This window comes from Schistocerca nitens, chromosome 9 (assembly GCF_023898315.1).
Source record: "Schistocerca nitens isolate TAMUIC-IGC-003100 chromosome 9, iqSchNite1.1, whole genome shotgun sequence".
Taxonomy (NCBI): Eukaryota; Metazoa; Arthropoda; class Insecta; order Orthoptera; family Acrididae; genus Schistocerca; species Schistocerca nitens.
In genome coordinates, this window is record NC_064622.1 from 438,370,718 (window position 1) to 438,384,157 (window position 13,440).

A 13,440-nucleotide genomic window follows, 5' to 3' on the forward strand; every position below is an offset into this window, starting at 1 on the left:
GCAGCTCACTGCTGGACTGCATGAGGGCAGGCGATCCCATCGTCGAGGTCCCGGTAGACCACGTCTGACCACCACAACGGATGATCCCTCTGTTGTGTACGAAGCACATCGTAATCCCATCATATCTGGACCTCCCATCCGACAACACGTAATCGACTCCCTGCGACATCTGTGTCAACCTGCACCATTGGTCGGAGGCCAGCGCAGCCGGTCTTGGTAACTACCGCCCCATGCATAGCGTACCGTAAACACCACGACGCAAGCGGCTGTGTTTGGAGCAGTCTCTTGAGCGGAAAGCACGGACTACTGACGAATGTCATCGCACTGTCTTCAGCGATGAATCGTGATTCTGCTCTTCTTCAGAAGACCACCGTTGGCGAGGATGGTTGCGTTCTATTGGGAGATCTCATTCTTCCGATGTTTCGGAGAGGCACAGCGGTGTTACTGCGTTATGGTGTGGGGAGCCATCAGGAATGACTCCAGGTCACGGCTGTGGTGACTGAGGGAACTCTGACGGCACAACGGTACGTCACTCACATCCTACATCCTAATGTGTTACCTCTCAAGCGACAATATCGTGGTGTAATTTTTCAAAGGAAGAATATTCGTCCACACGTGGCACATGTTTCTATGAACTGGCTGTTTGATGATGTACTCCCGTGTCCAACAGTATCCTCAGATGTGACTCTGATAAAATGCGTGGGTCCAGCCCAGTCCTCAACATCCCAGTGCAGGTATCCTGGACATCAAGAAGAAGTAAACAACAATTATGAGCCAGCTCGCCTCAGGAGGGGACACCTTTCTCAACTGAATCAGAACATGCCTCCTGACCAGAAGCGGAGTAACGTCATGCTGATAAACTGCCAAGTTCTTTATAACCGAATGGATTTTGTAATTACTGTAACAACATCACATACTCCCTCACCCATCAAGTTTCATTTCATGCGCTTCTCCGTTACTGGATGTTTCACTTCTTTGTCAGGAACTGTAAATTCCGGAGTTTTGTATCAGGGACGATACCTCATGACATGAGTCTCAGCGTTCGGTATTGAGCCAAGCGATTTGAAGTAGCTTTGACGTTCCGTTTTTACTATTGACACTCCTCCATTTGACCATGACGTCGCCTCCGTTGACGTCTAGTGTCAATCGCTCGTAAACCTTGGGGTATAGGAATATCAACGAAAGAGAGCACTCTGTGAATAGGTTCTGTTCTGTTTTTATATTTGTTGTGTGCTGCCTTCATGGTGGTAGCATCCAGCAGCGTATATAATCTGACGATCTTATTCAAAACACGGAGAGAGGACAGTTTTTGAGTGGTGAGCCGAATAGAGCTTCATATTTTGGTCCGAAAGAAGCCAATACGATGACATTCAGTCCACGGTCAAGTCCAAGCGATAAATCATTGGCTTTAGCTGCCATATGAAGCCCATTTCCATCGCTACTTGGATACGATTCGGACACAGAAGTTTCCCAAACTAGTTTCAGAGTGTTCATCTGTTAGATTCCCCCACTTTCGATTACAATTCCACGGGAGATATCAACCACAATTAGGAAGTATAGCTGACACTGACAATCGTTACCACCTCAACAAGTGGCGGATAACGTACCTCTATGCAGCAACACTAAGAAATAGACTGTGTTGTTTTGACATACATTCATGCATCAATCATGCACTTGTTACGTCATTTAAATACTATTACTTTCAAACATGTGTGGTATCTATTCTTTCTAAAATGTCCGAAAGTACAGACATCACACATATATAATTAAATCGGGGACGGCCAATGATCTCTTCTGTACATAAGCACACTAAGGTCGAAGTCTTACGAGAATCTGCCACATGACGCGAGCAATGAGGCTAACGGGCAAGGGGAACTACATTGAGAAATGAAATGAAATGAGCGTATGGCATCGTTGGGCGGGAGGACCCATCCAGGGAAATTCGGCCACCAAGTGCAAATCTTATTTCAGTCGACGCCCCATTGGGCGATTTGCGCTCCGGTTATGAGGATGAAATGATGATGAGGACAACGCAACACCCAGTCCCCGAGCGGAGATAATCTCCAAACCGGCCGGGGACTGAACCCGGGCCCGCTTGCATGGGAGGTGAGCACGTTATCAGCCTTGCATGGGAGGTTAGCACGTTACCAGCCAGCTACGTAGGCGGAATCTACATTGAGAATTTGGGTGTGACGGGTGAGTTGAGGCAGTCCGTGCAGTTGTGATTGATGACCACTGTGTGTACGGCCTCAGTGGATATAGGCATGGTAGATCAGCATGTTCAGTTAGATGGTTAGCTACCGTCTGAAAAAGAAAGACAAATGAGTGACAGGCTCAAAGATGAACTTCATCGGGTGTTATGGGATGTACATCACGAACAAATACAACGAAAAATAGGGAACAAAATCAGATGAAAGAAAGATGATCAGAGCATCTGCCTAGTAAGCACGAGACCCGGGTTCGAATCCTGGTCCGGCATACATTTGCAACTTTCCCCACTGATTTAATCCATGCCCACTCGCAGACAATGTTTGTAATTCTTTTGTGTCTATTATTTTCATTTGTGCGTGATAGGGGCGATTGTTATCTTTCGTGCAAACCTTAATTTTGCTATGCAACTGGAAGTGCCTTAGGTACATTTTTATGGTTTAATGGTCACTTCACCAAGGTCACACCGAAGTCAGAAAACATCTTCACACCACGTCAAATTTGATCATGATATTTGCTTTTTTTGCGCACTTGTACCACAACAAACAGCTGAAGCCGATTGTATAGAAGTACAAAGTACGATAGGCGATAAAGATTTAAGTACCGAGTGTGGAGGCGCAGTGGTTAGCACACTGAACTTGCATTTGGGAGGACGACGGTGCAGACCCACCCTGATTTATGTTTTCTGTGATTGTCCTAAATCGCTTAAGGCAAATGCCGGGATGGTTCCACTGAAAGGACACGGCTAGTTTCCTTCCCATACTTCCTTCATCCGATGCGACCGACGAGCTTTCTGTTTGGTCCCCAACCATCCAAAGATGTAAATATAGCGCTACTATTGATAGTGTCACTTGAAGCAGGAATTTTTAGAACCACCGATTCGCTTAGAGAAAAAGGGGATGTTGAACATTAACAGTCGAACTACAATGGACTATAAACAGATGTAATCAGCAGGAATCAGAGAAGTAGTGATGATAAAATTTTAACAGAGTGGCGAACGTTGCAAGCATTGCAAGATGACAAAATTATGGTGATCGTGAGACGCGATGGAGAAAAACGGACAAGAAATAGAAGATAAAAATGTTATGAACCTGGAACATTGTTTTTAGTTGGAAACGCGCGGGCACTACCTACGACCACTTCTCTCAGCTTCAGTTCTGCCTGTACCTATCTGATGTTTCCAAATATCGTCCCACTAAATGAGCAACCCAGGCACGACCTTCGATCTACCCTCCTGCCCCCCCCCCTTCCCTTTTGCCCCCCTCTACTCGCATGTTACGTCCATATCTCCCTCCTACTCCCCGAAGCAGTGGCAGAACTAATGCTGCTATGGCAGGTAGTTGTCATGTCTGGAGAGCTACGTCGGCAAGAGGTAGTATTGTTTTTCTTTGATTCATCCCCACCAAAAGCTTCATAATAAACTAGCAAATTACCCGTCGTAGCTTCGCCTGCGTCACTCACTAAGAGAAAACAACGTGCTGTGATTTGTTGGGAAGTATTCATGTACAGTACCAGGTTTCCAGCGTTCTCCATGTTTTCAAATGTGTATGTCTAGTTTAAACTACGAAATACGTGTTGTTTTCTGGAGGATTATATTCACTTCGATAAACTGGTTTTAAAAAACAAACTAATATACTATTTAAAAATATAGTCTTCATCTGATACTGTTTCACCCAACAGACTGAGCCGAAATTTTGCATCAACGAAGCTTTTATACATGGAAAGAACTTTGTACTGTTTTCGTTTCGTTTAGGACGCAATACACAATAATCATACACACACTGTCGATAAATTTAAATGCTAATAATATATTAGGTCTACAACTCTGCTTCCGCCGTTTTGCAACAGACGGCAAGAGGGGTTCGGGTGTCATACAATAAGCTTAGGCATCTATAAACATAATGACATAAACATATTACTCGATTTGTGATTGCATCATAAGGTTATTCTCGATTAAGTACGTCAACTTACGTGCCCATTTCTCGCCATTTGCGGGATGTTTTAATTTTCAGCTTTAACATGAAGAACTCTGAGGCTGTGGCTCTTAACATGCTGTGTAAGGCCAATAGTGAGGGAACTATTAGTGGAAGAACGTGCAGAGAATATTTTCAACGCCTTAAGAACAGTGGATGTCGAAGATCGGCAGTGGAAGACAGAACGTTTTCGCAGCTGCTGAAACAGACGAAGACAGTCACAGGGCATCATTATCGAGCCCAGCACTGGAACACAAACGGCCACAGTACAGCGATAGATACGTAAAAGTAATTTTGTAGCAGGTCAGTGCTCGGCCCCATGTCGCAAAACCCGTCAAAATATACATGGAAACGTTTACATGTGAAGTCCTATCCCTCCCGCCGTATTCTCCATACGTTGCTCTCTCTGACTACCACTTTTTTCGATCAGTGGCATACAGTCTGGCTGACCAGCAGTTCCGATCATATGAACAAGTGCAAAATTGAATCGATTCATGGATCCCCACAAAAGACGCCCAGTTCTTCCGCTACGGGATTCGTATGCTACCCGAAAGATGGGAGAATGTAGTGGCCAGCGATGGGCAATACTATAAATCGTAATGAGATTTTCACTCTGCAGGGGAGTGTGCGCTGATATGAAACTTCCTGGCAGATTAAAACTGTGTGCCGGACCGAGACTCGAAATCCCGAGTTCGAGTCTCGGTCCGGCACACAGTTTTAATCTGCCAGGAAGTTTCACTATGAATCATAATTTTTTTCATAATAAAGCCCCGAACTTCGAGAAAAAACGGTGGAATCCAAGTTGTAGACCTAGCATAATTTTTTATACTCGGTTTATGCAAAAATGTTGTGCTGCAAGGTTTAAATTAGCACACTTAGGAGTTTTAACTGCCATTAAAATACGAGTATATGGTCTGAGGCATCCAGAAAGCTCCAGAAAGTTGTTTCGATCCTAATTTTTCAACTTTTTTCAAGGGGATCTCCCGTTTAGACCTCCTTGTGATCTATACCACATTGTTGAATCATTCCTCCCATTACGAGGGTCACTCCAAAAGAAATGGACAGTATTTTTGTAAAAATATTGTTTTCATTCGACGTGTGTGAAAGTTTTACAGTGTGTAGATACATCCGTCCATGGCTGCTACACTTGACGTTCGTCAGAAGCGACGTGCTGTCATAGAATTCCTGTGCCGTGAAAACCAGACAGTGGGAAACATCCACAAGAGGTAGAAAAAGGTGTATGGAGATGCTGCTGTCGATCGCAGTACAGTTAGTCGGTCGGCAAGCAGGTTACGTGATGAAAGCGGGAACAGCAATATTGAGGATTGTCATCGCAGCGGCAGGCCTCGTACTGCACACACTCCAGACAATGTGCACAGATTTAACGAATTAGTGACTGCTGACAGACGCATCACAATGAACGAACTGTCACTCTACGTTGGGATAGGAGAAGAAAGAGTTTGCAGAATACTGAAAGTATTGGCGTTAAAAAATGTTTGTGCCAGGTTGGTTCCCAGGATGTTGACAGTGGCTCACAAAGAAACAAAAGAAAAACGGTATGCAGCGAACTTTTGGAACAGTACCAGAATGGTGGAGATGAATTTCTTGGAAGAATTGTGACAGATGATGAAACATGGCTCCATCATTTTTCACCAGAGACGAAGAGGCAATCAATGGAGTGGCATCATGCAAATTCACCCAAGAAAAAAATTCAAAACCACACCTTCTGCTGGAAAAGTTGTGGCTACGGTGTTTGCGATTCCGAAGGACTCTTGCTTGTGGACATCATGCCAAGTGGAACCACCATAAATTCTGATGCATATGTGACGGCACTGAATAAACTTCAAGCTCGACTGAGTCGTGTTCGACAACATCGGCAAAAGCAGGATGTTTTGCTGTTGCACGACAATGCACGGTCACATGTCAGTCAAAAAATCATGGAAGCGATCACTGAAACACCCGCCTTACAGTCCTGACCTGGCTCCATGTGACTATCATCTCTTTGGGAAATTGAAAGAGTCGTTGGTGGAACAAGGTTGGTTGGTTGTTTGGGGGGAAGAGACCAAACAGCGAGGTTATCGGTCTCATAGGGTTAGGGAAGGATGGGGTAGGAAGTCGGCCGTGCCCTTTCAAAGGAACCATCCCGGCATTTGCCTGGAGCGATTTAGGGAAATCACGGAAAACCTAAATCAGGATGGCCGGACGCGGGATTGAACCGTTGTCCTTCCGAATGCGAGTCCAGTGTGCTAACCACTGCGCCACCTCGCTCGGTGGTGGAACAAGGTTTGAAGACGATGACTCCCTTGTGCACGCTGCCAAACAGTGGCTCCAACAGGTTGATCAATAATTCAAAAACAGTCTTAATCGCATTTATTATTATTATTATTATACCGCCAACCGGTTTCAACCCGACGTAAGGGTCGTCTTCTGGGCGTTTACACCATTGGTCGACTGCTGGTGGTTGAAATGGTTCATATGGCTCTGAGTACAATAGGACTTAACAAATGGCTGGTTCAAATGGCTCTGAGCACTATGGGACAACATCTGAGGTCACCAGTCCCCTAGAACTTCGAACTGCTTAAACCTAACTAAGGACATCACAAACACCCATGCCCGAGGCAGGATTCGAACCTGCGCGGTTCCAGACTATAGCGCCTAGAACCGCTCGGCCACTCCAGCTGGCACTATGGGACTTAACATCTGTGGTCATCTGTGGTCATCAGTTCCCTAGAAGTTAGAACTACTTAAACCTAACTAACCTAAGGACATCACACACATCCATGCCCGAGGCAGGATTCGAACCTGCAACCGCAGCGGTCACGTGGTTCCAGACTGAAGCGCTTAGAACCCCACGGCCACACCGGCCGGCACTGCTGGTGGTGTCACTCCTGTCTACATAACGGCAGGAAACTATCCATCTGTATCCATAGATAGTTTCCTGCCGTTATGTAGACAGGAGTGACACCACCAGCAGTCGACCAATGGTGTAAACGCCCAGATGACCCCTACGTCGGGTTGAAGCCGGTTGGCGGTATAATAATAATAATAATAATAATAAATGCGATTAAGACTTTTTTCGAATTATTGATTAATCATACTAATCGCTGCTTCTCTCCACAACCATGTTGTCCAAAAATCCAACAGGTTGGTCCAGAATCTTACCGTGCGGGTATACAAGCGCTGGTTCCAAGATGGCGTAAGGCAGTTGAGAGGGATGGAAATAATGTGGAGAAATGAAAATATTGTTTCTAAACGATGTATCTATACACTGTAAAACTTTCTAACATATGGAATAGAAGATGGATTTTTTTTAAAAAAAATTTAGTGCTGGTAACGGCCGTGGCGACACTAGTTAGTGAATGACAGAATTACCGAGTGCTCCCATGATCTCGTCGAAGTTGTCGTCGGCGGCCTTCTCGAGCTTGTACCTCAGCCCCACGCACTCCTCCAGCGACATGGTCCCGTCTCTCCTGGGTCCAGAACGTGACTGTTGCACTCTGCGGACGCAGCTCGTGCACTGGGCGCGCGAATTTGCACGCCCGCTACGCTGTTTACGTTGCGGCAGCCGGCGCGGTGGGGACTATATACAGCCGCGAAGGCCGTCGGTAGGACTGGAGGGGAAGCCGCCGGCTATGGCCACAGAGCTGATGCGCACGCGCCGGCCACGGCCTGAGGAGGTCCCGAGCATCCGCATGTGCGGACGCAGAGTGTCCCCGCCTCGCTTATCTCGTCCTCCTTATCTACCTTAATTCGTATCTCTGACCGATTCACACTCTTTCATCAGCAACATCTCTTCCCGGAACTAACAAGTTCCTGGATCAGCTACCGCAAAAAAGTGGCCTTCAGCTCCATCAGAACTGACGCAGTCACAATGCTGCGCCACAGTCTTCGTCCGCTCGCGTCTTCAGTGTCGCCGTTCTACGCAAAATTTCACTGTTGCGCTTTTCAGTCCGCGAACTGGTTAGCAGCGGTGTATCCAAGGAACAAAAGATTAATAAAGGAGCTCCACACAAGGCAGCGAGTGGTAATAATGGCAGGTAATGAGTGGAGACAGATGAGACACGTCCTGGAAGACATATTAGACAAGGGTGTTGATTGACACAGCTGTGTCCTCCAGAACAGACACCTCCTGCGAGGATAGTCCCATAAGCCTGCTAAAACAGCAAGAAAAAAATGTTTGTTTCGCAAACAATTCACCTTAATTCTCGACAAAGTTTTCTTTGAGGGATATACACTTGGTCCAGCGATCCTCCAGCTTTTTCATCCTATGGGAAAAATTGTTTGTCGAACTCTCGAAAATACTCTCCATTTGGTGGAAATTTCTTCCGAGCAACCTAAAGTGTCAAGTTAGCGAACAGGAAGCAGTCACTTTGGGTTGGGCTGGGTTGTTGTGGAGAAGGAGACCAGATAGCGAGGTCATCAATCTCATCGGATTAGGGAATGACGGGGAAGGAAGTCGGCCGTGCCTATTCAATGGAACCATCCCGGCGTTTTCCTGATTTAGGGAAATCACGGAAAACCTAAATCAGGATGGCCGGACGCGGGACTGAACCGTCATCCTCCCGAATGTGAATCAGCCGGCCGGTGTGGCCGAGCGGTTCTAGGCGCTTCAGTCTGGAACCGCGCGACCGCTACGGTCGCAGGTTCGATTCCTGCCTCGGGCATGGATGTGTGTGATGTCCTTAGGTTAGTTAGCTTTAAGTAGTTCTAAGTTCTAGGGGACTGATGACCTCAGCTGTTAAGTCCCATAGTGCTCAGAGCCATTTGAACCATTTGAACTGAATGCGAGTCCAGTGTGCTAACCACTGCGCCATCCCGCTCGGTGCAGTCACTTTGGTCTAAGTCTTGTGACAGCGTGGCTGAAGAACCAATTCAAACCGATTTCATGTACTTTCGTCAATCTTTCATATATATGTGGGGTGGTGAAAGAGCACATTTTTACATGCCAACCTTGGTCCTTTTTCAACCAACGCAGATTTCAAACGATCCAACAAAGAAGCATAATAGAGCCCAGTTATGGTTCTGCTTCTTTTCAAGTAATCTATGAGGATTGTTACTTCGGAATACCAAAAAACAACTGGGCATCACTTTTGCCAGCTGAGAATGTGGTCTTTACCTCCTTCGGTGCGCTTTCGCCAGCCTCTGTAAATTGTTTTGCCCGCCTTTTTGACTCTACTACGAAGTGGCAGATCAAGGTTTCATCAACAGTCACAAGTCGGCACAAGAAAAGTCTTGCTGATTGCGATTAAGCATCGCCAGGCACTGTGCTGAAATGCTATGCCGGATGCTCTTTCGGTCGACTGTGAGTCATCGCCGCACCCGCCTAGCGCGCAGCTTCTTCATAGTCAATTCTCCGTGCAGCATATCACCTATACAGGGTGATCCATTGATCGTGACCGGGCCAAATATCTCACGAAATAAGCTTCAAATGAAAAAACTACAAAGAACAAAACTCGTCTAGCTTGAAGGAGGGAACCAGATGGCGCTATGGTTGGCCCGCTAGATGGCGCTGCCATAGGTCAAACGGATATCAACTGCGTTTATTAAAATAGGAACCCCCATTTTTATTACATAATCGTGTAGTACGTAAAGAAATATGAATGTTTTGGCTGGACCACTTTTTTCGCTTTGTGATAGAGGGGATGTAATAGTCACAGACTTATAAGTACGTGGCATCACGTAACATTTCGCCAGTGCGGACGGTATTTGCTTCCTGATACATTACCCGTGTTAAAATGGACCGTTTACCAATTGCGGTAGAGGTCGATATAGTTTTGATGTATGGCTATTGTGATCAAAATGCCCAACGGGCGCGTGATATGCATGCTGCTCGGTATCCTGGACGACATCATCCAAGTGTCCGGACCGTTTGCCGGATAGTAACGTTAATTAAGGAAACAGGATGTGTTCAGCTACATGTGAAACGTCAACCACGACCTGCAACAAATGATGGTGCCCAATTAGGTGTTTTAGCTGCTGTCGCGGCTAATCTGCACATTACTAGCAGACAAATTGCGCAAGAATCGGTCATCTCAAAAACGTTGGTGTTGAGAGTAATGTCGTTACACGTATTGCCAAATGCATTGAGGTTGACGGACATCATTTTGAGCATTTATTGCATTAATGTGGTATTTACAGGTAATCGCGCTGTAACAGCATGCGTTCTCAGAAATGATAAGTTCACAAAGGTACATGTATCACATTGGAACAACCGAAATAAAATGTTCAAACGTACCTACGTTCTGTATTTTAATTTAAAAAACCTACCTGTTACCAACTGTTAATCTAAAATTGTGAGCCTTATGTTTGTGACTATTACAGCGTCATCTATCACAAAGCGAAAAATGTGGTCTAGCTAAAACATTCATATTTCTTTACGTACTACACGATTATGTAATAAAAATGGGGGTTCCTATTTTTTAAAAACGCAGTTGATATCCGTTTGACCTACGGCAGCGCCAACTAGCGGGCCAACCATAGCGCCATCTGGTCCCCCCCCCCCCCCCCCTTCAAGCTAGACAAGTTTCGTTCTTTGTAGCTTTTTCGTTTGACGCTTATTTGGCTCTGAGCACTGTGGGACTTAACTTCTAACGTCATCAGTCCCCTACAACTTAGAACTACTTAAACCTAACTAACCTAAGGACATCACATACATCCATGCCCGAGGCAGGATTCGAACCTGCGACCGTAGCTGTCGCGCGGTTCCAGACTGTAGCGCCTTTAGCCGCTTGGCCACCCCGGCGTTATTTGGCGTTCTTGCATTACCATGTCATGGATTTTGTCAGTGGTTTCCTTTATGGTAAGTGCAATTGGACGGCCGGAGCGCGCTTCGTCTTCAGTGCTTCAATAATCCAAAATAAAATGCCTTCAACGATGATGATGAGTCCGTGTGAACTTCATTCAGTTCTGTTTTGATTTGTGCGGCAGTGCAGCCCTTCAAACGAAAATGTTTAATAACACCACGAAACTCGGTGTTCTCATTTTCAGTTGCAGTCGACACTCTGACCAGTTCAGATAGCTGTCGACGATGAACTGTACACTGTACATTACTGAAATTCTTTATACGATACTTACAATATGTCCCATTCTTTGATAGAAATTTACCAGATTTATCAAACCACCTTTGAACAAAGGTGTTGATTGTCACAGCTGTGTCCTCCAAAATACGGCACACAGACGTCTTAGGAGAGAGCCCAGCTACCTCCAGAAAGAGCTGACACGACGAGGACCGTGAGACACTTCCGCCTTAGGGATGGTTCACAGTGAGGCGATACTATATGAGATACAAATAGCATCACAATGCAGAAGCAACTGCTTTAGTGGAGCACAAAGAAACTTAGTGGAGGCGACTTAACTGGTGTACGCTGGCGCACCAGCAACACAACACTGACACGGTTCTGTGCCGTGTCGCCCGCTGCAACACGGACGGCTGGTTGGCCCACGCAACTGTATCATATGAAGCACGGGGAGGGAAAGTCATCAGATGTGGCTCATAGAAAAACGTTGTATGTAGGTGAAGCGATGCTACATCCGTCTCCTCCTCCCCTCGTGGTCTAGTGAAAGGTAGATCAGTGGATACCATAAAAAAAAAAGGAAGTGTCTCGTGTTTCTACCTCTGGATCATGGAGACCCAGGTTCGAATCCCGGTTTCGTTGGGGATTTTCTCCACCTGGGAACTGGATCTTTGTGTTGTTCTTATCATTTCATCATCATTCGGGGAAAATGGAGACACTGGACAGTAAAAACATTGGGAATTTGTACAGGCACTGACAACTGCGGCGTTGAGTACCCCACAAACCAAAACCATCATCTACATCCCTCCCTATAGCCTATTTCTCACAATTAGTAAAAGTTTTACTTTTTCCACAAAAATTTCTACTCTATGCAGTTTCTCTCATACGATTTGGAGGAAACTATTTAGTAAAAAAAATTGATTTTTTTGCATCTTGTTGTCTCTCTGTATGATAGCTTGATAATTAACTGGTTTCCTTTTTGTTATTGGACACAGTTATTGTAATACTTCGAAAGTAAGTGAAACGATGAGCATATATTAAAAGTTTGCAGGAAAAATGTAGGCGCCGTTCAGTTTGTGTTTGGTGCATTTTAGGTCACGCAGTGCTATATAGCAAATGTAGCTAACACATAGCAATTACTTTTAACTCGGAAGGGAGCCATTCCTAGTCCTAGTCTCGAGGAAACATAAGACATATTGGGAAGTCGTCATTGACGTGCCACATTCGAGGCTATTGCTATCTGGTGTGTGTCGCTGCTTGTCCTGTAACTCCTGTGGGAACACGAGTGTCGCACGAATAACCGTTGTGTCACGTGACCTTCATCCAACGGGTCGTATGGCATATCACATTACCTCCGTGAGAAACACGCCTTTAAGTCACACAAATAGTTCCCAAGTGGACATCCATCAGCCAAACGAGAATATAAGCGTGCTCATGGCTCCACTCGGCAGCTAGTGCTGTGTTAGATACAGAAGTGAACACAGAAAGTACCTCACGCCAGACCTATTTCCAGCTGTAAGGTTCTTTTATGTTTTCTGCTACTGTAAAAAATTCACCTTTACTGTAGTGGGACAAAACCGAATGAGCACACTGCATTAGTAGTGAATAAGATCTTTGACACTGTCTTTAGTTTTGTCTGTGGTTGACTTGCTAGGCAGTCAGTTGTGTAGTGCTTGGGCATTCTTACTTGAGTCATAGCAACCAGCAGTTCAGTTCTTCAAAGAATGATGTCTGTTTCCTGTGAATCTGTAGAAGGTATCTGAAATTCTTTACTATGGAGACGAAAACGCATTTATAATTCTTTCTCGTTCCCAAGAAGATTTTGCAGGAATTTTAAAAGTAAAGATCACTTGTGTAAAACTGAAATGCTTGTCAAAAATACTAATTGTAGGCAATGTTTATCTCTGAGATAACTACTAACTTTCACGATTAGTATTAATTCGATCTCTTTGGTTTTAATTATATCAGAAATAACCCAATTCGTTGAAATGTTTGTGGTTTATTTGTAATCAGAGAATTTTGTAATTGTTAGAGTGTTCTTATGTTTCGCAATCTTTTTGTCTACGATCAGAATTTGATTTCTCAAGAACGATTTCCTTTGGTGTAAAACCCGCCTCCATGATTCATAGCAAAGTTGTGAAGATTTTGTCGTGTGTGCACTGCACCTGACGACAAACGTGGTCGCAGATGGTTTCTGACAAAGATATTTAGAGTGGATTATTTATCTTTAGCTGCTGCATCTGCTG

The 13,440-nt window shown here is 45.1% G+C and overlaps 1 protein-coding gene across 1 annotated transcript in view; it reads right to left on the reverse strand.

Moving 5' to 3' along the window:
* The window catches only part of LOC126203459 (fatty acid-binding protein, muscle-like), a 141,106-nt gene extending 133,366 nt beyond the window's left edge, over positions 1-7,740 (reverse strand). The window contains exon 1 of the mRNA XM_049937775.1: positions 7,554-7,740. Within this exon, the coding sequence (XP_049793732.1) occupies positions 7,554-7,638 (85 nt within the window). The 5' untranslated portion in view covers positions 7,639-7,740. The remainder of the gene's footprint in view (positions 1-7,553) is intronic.
* Positions 7,741-13,440: the final 5,700 nt, after the last annotated feature.